Source organism: Egretta garzetta, unplaced genomic scaffold (assembly GCF_000687185.1).
Source record: "Egretta garzetta isolate BGI_Z169 unplaced genomic scaffold, ASM68718v1 scaffold368, whole genome shotgun sequence".
NCBI lineage: Eukaryota > Metazoa > Chordata > Aves > Pelecaniformes > Ardeidae > Egretta > Egretta garzetta.
In genome coordinates this window covers 3,322,330-3,338,645 of record NW_009260684.1, presented here as the reverse complement: position 1 = coordinate 3,338,645, position 16,316 = coordinate 3,322,330, and the positions used below count along the sequence as shown (strand labels likewise).

At 54.3% G+C, this 16,316-nt stretch overlaps 1 protein-coding gene across 1 annotated transcript in view; it reads right to left on the bottom strand.

Moving 5' to 3' along the window:
- Positions 1-6,025, bottom strand: part of THEMIS2 (thymocyte selection associated family member 2) — an 8,681-nt gene extending 2,656 nt beyond the window's left edge. The window contains exons 1-3 of the mRNA XM_035901270.1: positions 5,878-6,025; positions 914-1,054; positions 614-814 (exon numbers count right to left, since the gene is read on the bottom strand). Coding sequence (XP_035757163.1) covers positions 614-814; positions 914-1,054; positions 5,878-5,971 — 436 coding nt within the window. The 5' untranslated portion in view covers positions 5,972-6,025. The remainder of the gene's footprint in view (positions 1-613; positions 815-913; positions 1,055-5,877) is intronic.
- Positions 6,026-16,316: the final 10,291 nt, after the last annotated feature.

The window sequence follows — 16,316 nt, the reverse complement described above, 5'->3', positions numbered from 1 at the left end:
TCTCCCCAGCCCCACCTGGGAGGGGACCCCCACCCTGCCACCCCCCCACCTGCAGCCACCCACACTATGTGCATCGAGGTCCCTTGCACCACACTCGTGTAAGCCCCCAACCCTGCAGCACCTCCATCCCAACACCACAGCATCTGTGCCCTCACCCCATAGCCTCGCCCCCCAACCCTGACCCCACAGCGCCCTGCCCCGACCCCACAGCACTCTGCCCCGACCATGCAGCGCCCTGCCCCGACCCCACAGCACTCTGCCCCGACCATGCAGCGCCCTGCCCCGACCCCACAGCACTCTGCCCCGACCATGCAGCGCCCTGCCCCGACCCCACAGCACTCTGCCCCGACCATGCAGCGCCCTGCCCCGACCCCACAGCACTCTGCCCCGACCATGCAGCGCCCTGCCCCGACCCCACAGCACTCTGCCCCGACCATGCAGCGCCCTGCCCCGACCCCACAGCACTCTGCCCCGACCATGCAGCGCCCTGCCCCGACCCCACAGCACTCTGCCCCGACCATGCAGCGCCCTGCCCCGACCCCACAGCACTCTGCCCCGACCATGCAGCGCCCTGCCCCGACCATGCAGCACCCTGACCCCTGTCTGGACTCACAGTGCATGGCAGCGTGCACCTCATAGACAGGATGCAGGAGTAGGGCAGAGGGGCTGATGGTGGGGCACAGCAGGGGCTGTGGCTGCCTGCCCCACCACCCCAGTGCCTGGTGCAGCGTCAGGCCCTGCTGCCTGCAGCCTTCCCTGACTGGTCCCCGCAGTGTCGGGGGCGGGCCCGGGCCTGGGGCAGGCTGGGAAAGACCTGTGGGACAATGAGGCTGAGCCCACGGGGGCTGCAAATGTCTCCCCTGGGAGGAGGGCATTTGTTGGGTTTGGGCTAGGACTGGGCAACCCTGCTCACCCTTAAATGTCGGTGGCAGCTCCGTTGTCTGCCCTGTCTCTGTGTTCTCACAAATGACCTTCTGCAGTGCCACGGCCATGACTTTCAGCAGGTCGCCCGTTGACAAGCAGCATTCATTGCCTGAGATCTCGTACACTGACCCTGCAGGGTGAGGAGGGAGATTTCCTCAAAGAAAATGCTTCTACCAACATTTCACATAGTCACAGAATGGTTTGGGTTGGAAAGGACCTTCACAGATCATCTGGTCCAAACCCCCTGCTGTGGACATGTCCCCTGCAGGGGCATCTTTCACTGGCTCAGGTTGCTCAAACCCCTATCCAACCTGACCTTGAACGCTTCCAGTGATGGGGCATCCACAACTTCTCTGGGCAACCTGTGCCAGTGTCACACCACTGTCCTTTAGTGCTTCCTCAGAATACCTGCAGGTGGTTTGTGCTCCTGTCCAACACTTGGGAGCTCCTGATCGAACTCAAACATATGAAGGAGGTGCATGAGTGGTGGCAGCAGGGGTAGGTGGCCCAGGAGGAGCACAGAGACATGGTCTAGCATGCAGGGATGGTGTCAGGAAAGCCAAAGCCTGCCCAGAGCTCAATCTGTCAAGGAATGTGAAGGGCAGCAAGAAAGGTTTCTACAAGTACATCAACAACAAAAGGCAGACTGGGTAAAATGCGGATCTGCTGCTGATTGGGGCAGGGGACGTGGCGGCAGAGGACACAGTGAAGGCTGATGTGCTCAATGCCTTCTTGGCCTCAGTCTTTACAGGTATGACCAGCCTTCAGGAATCCCCTTGAGACCAGGGGGAAAGTCTGGAGCAAGGAAGACCTATCATTTGTGGAGGAGGACCAGGCAAGGGAGCACTAAAAAGACAGACAGCCTGTGGGGCCTGCTGGGATGCATTCATGAGTGCTGACTCTGTGCGGCCACTCTCTGTTATCTTTGAGAGGTCATGGGCAATCAAGAGGGGTTCCTGAAGAGTGGGAGAAAAAGCAAATGTCAATCCTAGCTTCAAGACAGGCAAGAAGAGACCTGCAGGCCAGTCACACTCCCCTCAAGCCCTGGGAAGGCGATGGAGCAGATAATTCTGGAAACCGTTACCGGACACATGAAGGACAAAAAGGCTTAGTCAGTATGGGGAAATCATGCTTATCCAACCTGAGCATTTTCTACAGTGGGGTGGCTGGCTTGGTGGACAAGGGGGGAGCAGTGGCTATTGTTTACCCTGACTTCAGTAAGGCTGTTGGCACTATCTCCCATCACATCCTCATTAGAGAAGCTGATAAAGAATGGGCTGGATGAGCAGACACTGAGGTGGACTGAAACCTGGCTGAACGGCCGGGCCTGGAGGGTGGTGATCAGTGGCACCAAGTCTAGTTAGAGGCCAGTCACTAGCAGTGTGCCCCAGGGATCAACACTGGGTCCGATCCTGTTTAACAACTTCATTAATGATCTGGATGATGGGGCAGAGCGCACCCTCCGCAAGTTTACAGAAGACACAAAACTGGGAAGGGTTGCTGATAGGCCTGAGGGTTGTGTCGCCATCCAGAGGGACCTTGGCAGGCTAGAAGGATGGGCTGACAGGAACCTCTTGCAATTCAACAAGGAGAAGTGCAAAGTCCTGCCCCTGGAAAGGAACAACTCCATGCACCAGCACACACTGGGGGCCACCCGGCTGGAAAGCAGCTTGGTAGAAAAGACCCTGGGGGTCCTGGTGGACACCAGCTTGAACATGAGCCAGCAACGTGCCCTTGCTGCAAAGAAGGCCAATGCTGTCCTGGGCTGCATTAGGCAAAGTATGGCCAGCATGTCGAGGGAAAGGATCCTGCCACTCTGCTCAGTACTGGTGAGGCCTCTCTGGAGTGCTGTGTCCAGTGCTGGGCTCCCCAGTACAAGAGAGACATGGACGTACTGGAGAGAGTCCAACAACGGACCACAGAGATGATTAAAGGACTGGAGCATCTCTCACGTAAGGAAAGGCTGAGAGAGCTGGGAGTGTTGAGCCTGGAGAAGACAAGGCTCAGGGGGGATCCCATCAATGTATATAAATACCTGAAAACAGGATGCAAAGCCAGGCTCTTCTTGATGGTGCCCAGTGCCAGGACCACAGGCCATGGGCACAAACTGGAACACATGAAACTTCCTCTGAATGTAAGAAAGCTTTTTTTTCTGTGATGGTGGTCAAGCACAGGGACAGGTTGCCCAGAGATGTTGTGGAGTCTCCCTCATTGGAGATATTCAAACCCCAGCTGGATAAATTCTGAGCAATCAGCTCCTGCTGACCCTGCTTGAGCTGGGGGTTGGCCTGGAGGATCTCTAGAGGTCCCTGCCAACCTCCATGATTTAGTGATTCCCATCACAGGTAGTCATGCTATGTGCCATTAACAAATACCAGTTACACAGCGGGGGCCCCTCTGCTTGGCCAGCTGTGATGAGGTCCTGGGGCAGCAGGGAGGGGACTGACCCATGGCCTGGCCCTGGCTGCAGGCTTTGTGGGATGTGAGCCAAGCCTGGGTGTCCCAGCACTCAAATGTGCATGGATGTCCCCAAGGGCCCCCCAGTGCCTGTGGCTGTGGTGGGGCCAAGGGGACCCCTGACCCATGGCACTGCAGAAGGGGCCATGGGATGAGGGTGGAGGGTGGGGGGGAAGGAGGGCAGCTATTTGGGGAAGGGCAGAGCAGGCTCAGTGGTGGGCAGAGATGGGGCTGGCACAGATTCAGCCAGCGTGCAGGACGAGCTGGTGCCTTTGGCCACAGTGGGAACATCTTGGTTTAGGGCCCCAGCACATGCAGCACCCCAGCAGGCCTGGGCAGGACAGACGGAGCCAAGGTTGGACACACCACCAGACCCATTGTCCTCATACTGGGTATTGGTGCCCGAGTGCAGGGGGATGGATGCTGCTGTGGGCACTGCTGCACCACTGGCCACTGTTTGCCTGGGGAGTGCGGGTGGGAGCAGTGGGGTGGGACTGGCCGGAGCAGTGCCTGCCCCCAGGAAGGGGGCGAACCTCAAAGCGGAAATAAATATGAAAAAATAAACCACAGGAAGAGATGGATGAGAGCTAGGAAGTTTCAGAAAGTATTGCAAGTTGTGTAAGCCTCCCTTCCCTGGCCCCCCCCGTGCCCTGTGGCAGCATCGAGGGCACGGTCTGAAAAGAGGAAACCCACAGCTAGGCTGCACTGCCCAGCGCACAGAGATGCCTCACACCCTGGGAGCAGAGAGCTGGTTACCTCCACGCACACGTGGCATGGCTGGCCCCCTGGCTGGCAGCAAGGCACACAGACAGACGTGGCTGCGGATGCCCTGCGCAGGGCCCCAGCGCGCTCTTCAGCTCAACCGCAGCACCAAGCCAGAGCTGTTTTGCAACACAAAGCAGAATCAAGAATGCAGAGGAGGCGAGGAATGCACGGAAGGGGCCGAGACCAGCAGCAGTTTTGTTTAACATCTTGGGGAACTACCCAAATTTCTGCTAACAAAAAGCCAGAAGTAGTAAGGTCTTCAGTAATGGCAGGAAATCCATAAGTGTTGCAGAAGTATCATCAGTGCAGGATGGCACATCTGCAGGGTACAACACTGGCTGATCCCGAGGGCACTCTGTAAGGTCCAGCACCATTCACCAGAAGCCAAGGGAACACACAACCAGGAGGTTAGCTGAGGGGTCTTTGGTGGGCTGATGCTCTTATTTCTAAGGCATCAGGAATACCTGGAAGTTTGTGCAGCCCATGTCCTGGAAAGCTTCCAGTGCTGGTAACTGCACAGGGGTCATAAACAGGGGAGAAAAGCAGTGCAGAAGAGCACAACGGGAACGGCTGGAGGCTGAACCAGTGTAACTCAGATGAGAAATGCAGCAGGAAAGATTCAGTGCTTGATCACACTGCAAAGGGACGGGGCAGATGTGCCTTTCCTGAAGCTGGAGCCTTCCCTGGAGCAGGAGATCCTCAGGCTGTGCTACCACATCATGATGCCCTCCAATACAAGCGATGCCCCCTTCCGCCCTTAAAACTCTGCATTCTTTGAGCTGCTACCAAACCTTCTATGCAGCTCCAAACTTCTCCCCTCCCTGGGATGAACATGACAAAGCCCCTGCTATGCGAAACAGAAAGCACCAGCTACCTCACCACAACTACCAGCAACTGCCAAACTGACTGCTGGTGTTGAAACATTGAGCAGTGCTGTGTTACCAAGGTCACCAGAAGCCCCTGGGAAAGCTGAACGTCCACTCCAACCCAGCTAGAGAGAAGCAGAGCGAGACCACCCCCACCACTTCTCCTGCTTTTTGAAAGTCAGTGTAACCTAAACAAATGCTACAAATCCTACAAGCCTTGGTGGTAATTGCCACAATGGTGTTTCCAGCCTACTGTGCATTCCCAGCATTTTTGGGAGCCCCACAAATACAGCAAAAGCATTTCCTGATTTCTGTTTCTGTTTCGCCACCAGCTGAGGAAGGTCAAGGCTTCCCCTCAACCTAAAACGTCTCCAGGGACATGGCCCAGGATGAAGCAGAGAGCTCAGCCCAGGTTGCTCTCTGAGCCCTTGCTGGACTCCTCATGCCAGGGCTGGGGGCAATGCCATCCCGCCTTCCTCCAGCCACCGAGCGTGTGGCTCTGTGCCTGCCAGATCCTCTGCCAGCAGGCAATTCACTGCCCCGGATGAGAGCTGTGCATGAAGTGGAGGACCAGCCTGGAGGGGTTTTGGTGCCCCACCGCTTCCCTAGCAGCGTGACCGAATGCTCTGGGGCACTCAGCGGGGCAGGCACTGGGTGTAGAAGAGAAAGTTTTTTGTGAGAAGCTGTGCCTCAGGCACCAGTGTCTGACGGTGGCATGAGAACCTGTGCCACTCCCTGGGCATGGGCACCCTGGTGGCAGGGGACCAGCCACCTTCAGGGCATGAGGGGAGAACCCTGGTTGCAGCGGGTAGGCGGCACAGCCTCGGGGCACCCTTTGGAGGCAGCAGGCACCCAACACACTCACCTTGGAAGTAGACACCGGAGCAAATCCTGAGGATGCGGGGCAGGGTGGCAGGGTCCAAGGAGCAGATGTATTCCTGGAAGGAGAGGGGCTCCATGGCCGTGCTGCTGGGTGCTCTGGGGCACTCTGCAGAGAGGGGCACCGCATGGGAAGCAACTCTAGACTCTGCTTTCACTTCTGCCTGCCTTTCACTTCTGCTTCTAGCAGTGGTAAGTTCCCTCTTTGGCCATAGACCCATGCTGCTGCAGCTCTCCAGGCTGCACTGACTGACCACTGTGCTGCTGGGAAAATCCTCTTCCTCACCCCCATCACCAGTCACGGCTTGGGTGTCCCCCAGTCCTGGCCCTGGTGGTGCTGCCGGTGCTGAGAGTGGATGAAGGCATGGAACCCCAGCTCTGCCATAGCATCACAGAATGCTTTGGGTTGGAAGGGACCTTTAGAGGTCCAACCCTGCTGCAGGGAGCAGGGACACCTTAAAACAGATCAAGTTGCTCAGAGCCCCATCCAACCTGGCCTTGAATGTTTCCAGGGATGGGGCCTCCACCACCTCTCTGGGCAACCTGTTCCAGTGTTTCACCACCCTTGTGGTAAAGACTTTCTTCCTTAGATCCAGTCTAAACCTACGCGGTTTTAGTTTAAAACCATTACCCCTTGTCCCGTCACAGCCGGCCCTACTAAAAAGATTGTCCCCATTTTTCCTACAGGCCCCCTTTAAGTACTTGAAAGGCTGCAATCAGGTCTCCCCGCAGCCTTCTCTTCTCCAGGCTGAACAACCCCAACTCTCTCAGCCTGGCCTCATGGGAGAGGGGCTCCAGCCTTTGGATCATTTTTGTAGTCCTCCTCTGGACCAATGCTCCAGCCTGTCCTACCCAGGCTGTCCCCATTGCACATCTCCTGTGTACCAGCCCACCCTGACCCTCTGTGGCTGGGGCCACAGAGCAATGGTGCCATGGAGCACAGGGCAGCTCTGGGTGGACCATGCCAGAGAAAGTGAGGGGCTGTGTCCAGACAGCCCTCACCCCTTACAAACACACAGGCATCTCCAACCTGCTCACCTCTGGACTTTTTGACCACGCTTGCCCCCAGCACAAATGCCCGTGCATCTAGCCCTGGCTGTGTTCAGCATGCAGAGGCAAGGGGAGTCAGTGCATCTGGACTGCATGCCACTGCGGCAGCATCAGCTGTGGGAAAGGCAGAGCCAAATTCCCACTGCTCCAGGACAGGCAGCAGCACCTGTCTTGCTCTCCTGCAGAGACAGGCTCTGTCCTTCACCAGAGCAGCTGAGCACAGTCCCCATGGCTGCCAGACTCACAGGCTGCCAAGGTGGAAATGGTGATTCCTTAGAGCTGCTGCTCCTGACAAGCTTCATCTCTGTAAGGGTTTTCCTTCAACTTGCCCTTTGAATCAAACTGAAGCTGCAAGCAAGGAACAGGAGTGGACTTAAATGTAGAAATTAAACTTGGAGAAAGGTATTTTTAAGTAGATGATGCAGAAAAAGAGGTGTCTCTGCTTTGACTCAAGCTGTTGAAGTCTGCTGCACTTACCAGGAATTGGTGTTTCCTGTTATCAGTACAGGACAAAGCAGTCTGAGGGACAGAGTGCTGGAACACTGAGATTCCTCCTGCACAAGACAATTTCGGCATGCCATGCAGTGTCACAGCAGCAGGGATGTCTGGAGGACTGCATGGCAAAATGACACATGGAGCTGGGCTATCCTTGACACCAGAGCAAGTCAGGTGTGTCAAAGTCTTTACAACCTACAAGGATGGAGACCTCCCACATCTCTGGCAACCTGTCAAAGGGCTGCTCCATCCTCCCAGAGAAATGCTTTCCTAATGCCCAGCCTGCATCTCTGAAGCTCTATACGTGGCCCTCGCTATCTTGTCTGCCATTGCTGGGAAGAATCTGGCTCCACTGGCGGCAAAACCGCCCTTCAAGTAGTTGTGGGCTGCTATTAGATCGGCATTCTCTTCACCAGACAAAACCAGCCCAGCTCCCATAAATGTTCCTTGCAGGTTGTGTGCCCAGCCTCATGCCCAGCTTGGTCACCCTTTGGTGGTCCCTTTCCCACATCCCTCTTCTTGAACTCGGGGATCAACACTGTGTCCACTACTCCCAGTGCAGGCTGGCAGCTGGGAGAGCTTCCCTTGATCTGTGAGCCACGATCTGGTCTCAGCCCAGCATGTGGTTTGCCCTGTGCACAGCAAGAGCACAGGTGTGGTGTTGCACATTCAAGAGCAAAGAACACGACTGAGGATATAAGAGAAAAGATATGGGAACTGCCCTGTATCAGCCCCCATGGAGGCTGTCCCCAGCAGGCCAGGCTGTCTCAGGCAGGCTCAGCACCCCTGCAGAAGGCATACAGATGCTGAGCCCGTGCTGATGAGACACTGCAAGATTTACCCCTGGGCAGCGACACACAAGCCCACGTGGAATGAAACTAAAGTGGTTGGAAGCAGTTGAGGTGCCATCAGCTTTGCCATCATGGAACAGAAATGGTACACAGCACCTGGGAGAAATATCCTTTGTACCAATAGCTGGGAAGAAAGTGTATTTTATTTTATAAGTATCAGGAATCCCTGAAGGGCAGGACCAGACTAACCATAGGAGGTGGTCAGGAAACTCTCGATATAGTAGAGAGAAGCCCCCAAACCTGCAGAGCTTGTCCCTGTGGGGGTGTTTTTCTGCTCTAAGGCAGAGTCCAGGGAGGAGCTGAACAGATGCATTGCTCTGGAAATCACAGGGTTAAGTTAAACAGCCAACAGCAAAGGTCTCTGCACACCAAGTATCTATTCCTCCTTTTCCAAAAAGTCCCTGAAGAACCAGCCACATGTCTAGACAGTCTGAAACCCCAGAGGCAAGACCGGCTCCAGGGCCTCTCTGCAGGAACATGCAACTGGTTGACGTGGGCATCCCTGGCAAACCAGGGTGTGGAGTTTGGTACGGCTGAGACCTGTGTTTGCAGCTGCAGGAAGAGAACAAGGGCTGCCCCAGCTGATGTGCTGGTCTAGTTCAAAACAAAGAGCCTGGCTGCAGCCACCCCTGCATACCTGTGCTCTGCTACCAGTCTGGGGAAAATGGGAGGGGGACAAGGAGCTGGAGCTTGCTGGAGCATGTCCAGAGGAGAACAACAAAGCTGGTGAGGAGTCTGGAGCACAAGTCTTGTGAGGAGCAGCTGAGGGAACTGGGGTTGTTCAGCCTGGAGAAGAGGAGGTTGAGGGGAGACCTTATCGCCCCCTAAAACTGCCTGACAGGAGGCTGTAGCAAGGTGGGGGTCAGCCTCTGCTCCCCGGTAACAGATGATAGGACAAGGGGAAATGGCCTCAAGTTGAAACAAAGGAGGTTTAGGTTGGACATTAGGAAAAATTTCTTCATAGAAAGGGCTGTCAGGCACTGGAAGGGGCTGCCCAGGGAAGTGGTCAAGTCCCCGTCCCTGGGGGTATTTAAAAGCCGGACAGATGAGGTGCTTAGGGACAGGGTTTAGTGGTGGGATGGCAGGGTTAGGGTAACGGTTGGGCTTGATGATCTTAAAGGTCTTTTCCAACCTAAATGATTCTATGGTTCTAAGGGAACAGAAGGACTTAGTTTGAAAATCAGTCATAGAAAAATATCTAAAAATAAAAGGTCACTTCAGGAACCAGAAACATACAGTGACCTAAACTGGACAGCTCAGCAGCCATGTAACAAGCTGACTGTGGTCAGAGAAGATACCAAGAGATATCAAAGCCTATCTGCTCTTTGCTGAGGCTTCCTCCCAGGGATATGTGATAACACCGAGCAGAACAGCTCCCCAGAGCTCTGCTCATGGACACGTTTCTGGGATGCTTCTGAGCACTGCTGGTCCAGCAGTACCCAATTTCCAGGGCAGGTGAGTGATGTAGGGAATCACGCCCAAGGGGATGCTGATACCCCAGCTGCAGAGCGTGTCTGTGTAAGGGCAGCTGAGGACCCCGTGTGCAAATCCCCATGGGAAGTCTGGAAAAATAAAAGGGGTCATGGAGGTGTCCAAGCCCTGGACACAGATACAATGAGCATGTATGGACAGCAATCATGGTCAACTCAAAAGCCCACTGGCTTCTATGAGCAGGTCTCCAGGCTGCTCCAGCAGCAAAGAGGCAGGGCTTGGCCACAGCGAGTCAGAGCCAAGGACGAAGCAACATCTCTTCAGGGATGGGGAAAAGCTGCCTGGAAAGGGGAGCAAGGAGAGGCAGAGACAAGATAACTCACCACAGGCCAAGGGGCTGAGCAGCTCTGCCCTGGGGCCCACGATGCCTCCTATCCTCTCCTGGTAGGCTTAGCCTTGAGCCCGATTTCATCAGGGGATGGGTGAAGGGGGTTGCTACTTTGCAGCTACCCAGAAGCACATGTAGCAGAACTGTTTGGGGTGCCTCTAGGAACAACAGAGCAGCTGTTGGAGGAAAAGACAGCAAACCCATCAGGCTGTGTCATCCCCAACACAGCCAAGGCACTGAGCTGAATAAATGGGTGGAACATTTTCACTTCCTCCTGCTCCCCTCTGCTCCCTGCCTGCGAGGGGAGGGACAGGCCAGCCACAGTGGGGCCCTGAGAACTGCTGCTTCATTTCGCACACTGATCGAAACCAGCCCATCCCCTTCCCCAAACAGCCCTCGCTTCCCCACAGCCAGCAGGCGCTCCGCAGGAAGACCATTCTTTCCCATAGCAGAGGTTTTTCTACGTCAGCCACCCAGGACCTGAAGTCAGGATGACTTAGGCTGGACATGTGGTCCCCTGCACTGAGGGTCCTCTTTGTGAGCCCCATCTCCACCTCCCCGAGTTCAAATTCAGAGGTGATCCTGCCCAGCAGGTTTCCCCTTCAGAGTGGTCCCCCGGGACAGCAGGGCAGCATACAGAGATCCTCCAACTGAGCAGCACATGCAGGAGAAGAAATCAGAGCACCGAGTGATAAAACTGCTCACCCCAGGAAGCAGGACCTGGTCCATTGCTGAGGCCAGAGGAGCAAAGAATCTGGCTCCACTGGCGGCAAAACCGCCCTTCAAGTAGTTGTGGGCTGCTATTAGATCGGCATTCTCTTCACCAGACAAAACCAGCCCAGCTCCCATAAATGTTCCTTGCAGGTTGTGTGCCCAGCCTCATGCCCAGCTTGGTCACCCTTTGGTGGTCCCTTTCCCACATCCCTCTTCTTGAACTCGGGGATCAACACTGTGTCCACTACTCCCAGTGCAGGCTGGCAGCTGGGAGAGCTTCCCTTGATCTGTGAGCCACGATCTGGTCTCAGCCCAGCATGTGGTTTGACCTGTGCACAGCAAGAGCACAGGTGTGGTGTTGCACATTCAAGAGCAAAGAACACGACTGAGGATATAAGAGAAAAGATATGGGAACTGCCCTGTATCAGCCCCCATGGAGGCTGTCCCCAGCAGGCCAGGCTGTCTCAGGCAGGCTCAGCACCCCTGCAGAAGGCATACAGATGCTGAGCCCGTGCTGATGAGACACTGCAAGATTTACCCCTGGGCAGCGACACACAAGCCCACGTGGAATGAAACTAAAGTGGTTGGAAGCAGTTGAGGTGCCATCAGCTTTGCCATCATGGAACAGAAATGGTACACAGCACCTGGGAGAAATATCCTTTGTACCAATAGCTGGGAAGAAAGTGTATTTTATTTTATAAGTATCAGGAATCCCTGAAGGGCAGGACCAGACTAACCATAGGAGGTGGTCAGGAAACTCTCGATATAGTAGAGAGAAGCCCCCAAACCTGCAGAGCTTGTCCCTGTGGGGGTGTTTTTCTGCTCTAAGGCAGAGTCCAGGGAGGAGCTGAACAGATGCATTGCTCTGGAAATCACAGGGTTAAGTTAAACAGCCAACAGCAAAGGTCTCTGCACACCAAGTATCTATTCCTCCTTTTCCAAAAAGTCCCTGAAGAACCAGCCACATGTCTAGACAGTCTGAAACCCCAGAGGCAAGACCGGCTCCAGGGCCTCTCTGCAGGAACATGCAACTGGTTGACGTGGGCATCCCTGGCAAACCAGGGTGTGGAGTTTGGTACGGCTGAGACCTGTGTTTGCAGCTGCAGGAAGAGAACAAGGGCTGCCCCAGCTGATGTGCTGGTCTAGTTCAAAACAAAGAGCCTGGCTGCAGCCACCCCTGCATACCTGTGCTCTGCTACCAGTCTGGGGAAAATGGGAGGGGGACAAGGAGCTGGAGCTTGCTGGAGCATGTCCAGAGGAGAACAACAAAGCTGGTGAGGAGTCTGGAGCACAAGTCTTGTGAGGAGCAGCTGAGGGAACTGGGGTTGTTCAGCCTGGAGAAGAGGAGGTTGAGGGGAGACCTTATCGCCCCCTAAAACTGCCTGACAGGAGGCTGTAGCAAGGTGGGGGTCAGCCTCTGCTCCCCGGTAACAGATGATAGGACAAGGGGAAATGGCCTCAAGTTGAAACAAAGGAGGTTTAGGTTGGACATTAGGAAAAATTTCTTCATAGAAAGGGCTGTCAGGCACTGGAAGGGGCTGCCCAGGGAAGTGGTCAAGTCCCCGTCCCTGGGGGTATTTAAAAGCCGGACAGATGAGGTGCTTAGGGACAGGGTTTAGTGGTGGGATGGCAGGGTTAGGGTAACGGTTGGGCTTGATGATCTTAAAGGTCTTTTCCAACCTAAATGATTCTATGGTTCTAAGGGAACAGAAGGACTTAGTTTGAAAATCAGTCATAGAAAAATATCTAAAAATAAAAGGTCACTTCAGGAACCAGAAACATACAGTGACCTAAACTGGACAGCTCAGCAGCCATGTAACAAGCTGACTGTGGTCAGAGAAGATACCAAGAGATATCAAAGCCTATCTGCTCTTTGCTGAGGCTTCCTCCCAGGGATATGTGATAACACCGAGCAGAACAGCTCCCCAGAGCTCTGCTCATGGACACGTTTCTGGGATGCTTCTGAGCACTGCTGGTCCAGCAGTACCCAAAGCGTGTCTGTGTAAGGGCAGCTGAGGACCCCGTGTGCAAATCCCCATGGGAAGTCTGGAAAAATAAAAGGGGTCATGGAGGTGTCCAAGCCCTGGACACAGATACAATGAGCATGTATGGACAGCAATCATGGTCAACTCAAAAGCCCACTGGCTTCTATGAGCAGGTCTCCAGGCTGCTCCAGCAGCAAAGAGGCAGGGCTTGGCCACAGCGAGTCAGAGCCAAGGACGAAGCAACATCTCTTCAGGGATGGGGAAAAGCTGCCTGGAAAGGGGAGCAAGGAGAGGCAGAGACAAGATAACTCACCACAGGCCAAGGGGCTGAGCAGCTCTGCCCTGGGGCCCACGATGCCTCCTATCCTCTCCTGGTAGGCTTAGCCTTGAGCCCGATTTCATCAGGGGATGGGTGAAGGGGGTTGCTACTTTGCAGCTACCCAGAAGCACATGTAGCAGAACTGTTTGGGGTGCCTCTAGGAACAACAGAGCAGCTGTTGGAGGAAAAGACAGCAAACCCATCAGGCTGTGTCATCCCCAACACAGCCAAGGCACTGAGCTGAATAAATGGGTGGAACATTTTCACTTCCTCCTGCTCCCCTCTGCTCCCTGCCTGCGAGGGGAGGGACAGGCCAGCCACAGTGGGGCCCTGAGAACTGCTGCTTCATTTCGCACACTGATCGAAACCAGCCCATCCCCTTCCCCAAACAGCCCTCGCTTCCCCACAGCCAGCAGGCGCTCCGCAGGAAGACCATTCTTTCCCATAGCAGAGGTTTTTCTACGTCAGCCACCCAGGACCTGAAGTCAGGATGACTTAGGCTGGACATGTGGTCCCCTGCACTGAGGGTCCTCTTTGTGAGCCCCATCTCCACCTCCCCGAGTTCAAATTCAGAGGTGATCCTGCCCAGCAGGTTTCCCCTTCAGAGTGGTCCCCCGGGACAGCAGGGCAGCATACAGAGATCCTCCAACTGAGCAGCACATGCAGGAGAAGAAATCAGAGCACCGAGTGATAAAACTGCTCACCCCAGGAAGCAGGACCTGGTCCATTGCTGAGGCCAGAGGAGCTGTGCAGCAGGAAGGCCAAGAACATCAATAGGAGAGGGCCCTGATGGCACTGCAGGGTCATGTACAGTGCCTTGATGATACTGCCCATGCTTGCCTGTTGAAGGTCACGGGTGCTTCCCTGCCATTCCCTATCCGGCCTTGTGCTAAGGCTAATCTGGCATCAGCTCTCACTACACGAGACATGTCCTTATGCTCTCCAAGGTCAGAGTCTGGTACAGGACACAACTGAGACAGTATCGCCCTGCAAAGGGATCTTCTCCTCATCCTTCAAGCAATCACATACCACCATGGAGCACATCGCAGGCTGGTGGGTGAGCCAGGACCTGGGAGCAGTTTTGTTTCTTACCCTGGTGAGGCTCTAACAAGGGTTACAAGGATGGGCAGTGATAAGAGCAGGGGACTTGCATCAGAGGAAGTTGCCACTTTCTGCTTCAAGCAGTTAGGCAGGAAACAACGCAGTTGCTTTTTTTACCCCTCCAGTTGTGCATTTGCCTAAGCAGAGCAAAACACACCCACTGTTAACATCATGGACAACTATAGGTGAAAAATCCGTTGGAAATGGTTTGCAGAAATTCAAATGCTGAACTAGGTATGAGTGCTGTAGGACAGAGAAAAGCTCCCACAGAGAAGTCAGGAATAAGCCTTGAACAGGCCAACTTCAGGTCACGGGGATGAAAAAAAACCATCACACCAATCACAAGCAGCTACAGGGAACAAAATTGTCTACTACCTGCTCTTCTGGTGTCCAAACGCAACTGGGGAAATGTAAAATTACTTAAAGAATTACCTGGCAAAGCACCAGACAGACAATTGGAGTTTCCACAGATTTTAGGCAGTCCCCAAGTCATCTTCACTACTTGTCAAAGCCCCTAAGCTTTGCTGCTGTTTGGCTGCAGCTGGGGGCCTGAAGTTACAATGTGCAGGAGGTCAGGGCTCCTTGAACAGAAGCAGGAACTGTGATCCCACAAGCAGGGCCCCAGACAGACAAGCACAGAAGACATGTGAAATCAGGGGATCACATCAGCTGCTAGGATCCAAGCAGAACCGGTCTCCCAGCCTGAACCATCCTCACCTTGAAGGTTTGTAACACTCCCTGCAGCGGAGCACAAACCTCCTCTGACCTGTCAGCAAGCAAGAATTATCAGAGCTACTTGAGGTATCCAAGTTGAAGCAGGCAGTGGAACCATGACCTAAACAGCCCATTTCCAGGATTTTCCTCATCTTCACTGAACCCTGGAACTGTTATCAAAGTAACTGAGCACTCTGGGAAGCCTGGCGTATCTGCACATAGGCGGGGAACCTCGGGCAGAAAGCGAGCCACAGCAGCAGAACAGGAGTTGGAAAAGCTGCTGTGGTCAGCCATGACCGGGGTTGCTAGGTTAGTCCAGTATCACTGGCCAGTTCCTCAAAGGCAAGCACGCATGCAGGCAGCCGCTCATCTGGGTGTCTTTGCACGATGGCAGTAAACAACTTGGGCTGTGGCCAGATGTGTCAGAACGACCAGAGCAGTACCTGGAGCACATCTAGTATTTGAGACTTCATCCTTCCCTACCATTCCACAAATGCGATTGAAACCTTTCACAGACGCATGCCAGAATGTACGACGAGGCAGACAGCTACGTACAAGAGGGCTGACAGCAAAGATTCAGGGTCTTTAGCTGCTTCTCCCTTAAAGCTTCCCTGAAGAGGATATCAGTTCTGGGAAATTCATAGGAAGCAAAAGACAACACTGAAACAACCATCAGTGCTGCTGGAAAGCTATTGCTTCTGTGGAGCAGGCAGGCCCTGGGAGGGAGGCAGGGGAAGTGTCACAGGCAGCCTCAGGCACTAAAGTGATGCCAGTATGCAGGGTACCTCTTACTGTTTTACTGGTTATGGGACCTTCAGGGAAGGCTGTGACCCAGAACACATGGCTGCCTATCCAACCCAAAGCATTCTATGATTCTGTCCCTAACTTGCCTCAATCTTGCCCTAGCACTCCTGTCCCCTATGCCAGGCAGGCAGGTCCCAGTGATGCCACATAGCTCGTAGGAATGAGGAGCTGTTCCTGGTGTTGAGCCAAGTGAAAGCAGAAACTTTTTTCCCCCCTTTACCTACCACTGCTAGATTAAGACAGTTTTGAGATCAAAGAACCTGCAAATGACCTGACTGTATTGGACTGCTTTTGAAAAAACCTCTTAAACAGCATCTGACCTCCGAGCTCAGTAAGAGCCATTACACAGCCACAGTTCTTTGGCTTGTTCTGAGCCATGTCTTCCAGTCCAACCCTCTACTGTTGTAGTGTCACTAAGTGTTCCAAAATGCTTGATATAATCGCACGAGCGCATGCTTCAGCCGGCACACTCACCTGTTCTGCACTGGAAGCTATTCCTGCCCTCCTAAAAAGCCCCAGGGAGAAGATCCACACCTATGGCAGATCACAGCAGCCTGCAGGTGAATTGTGAAG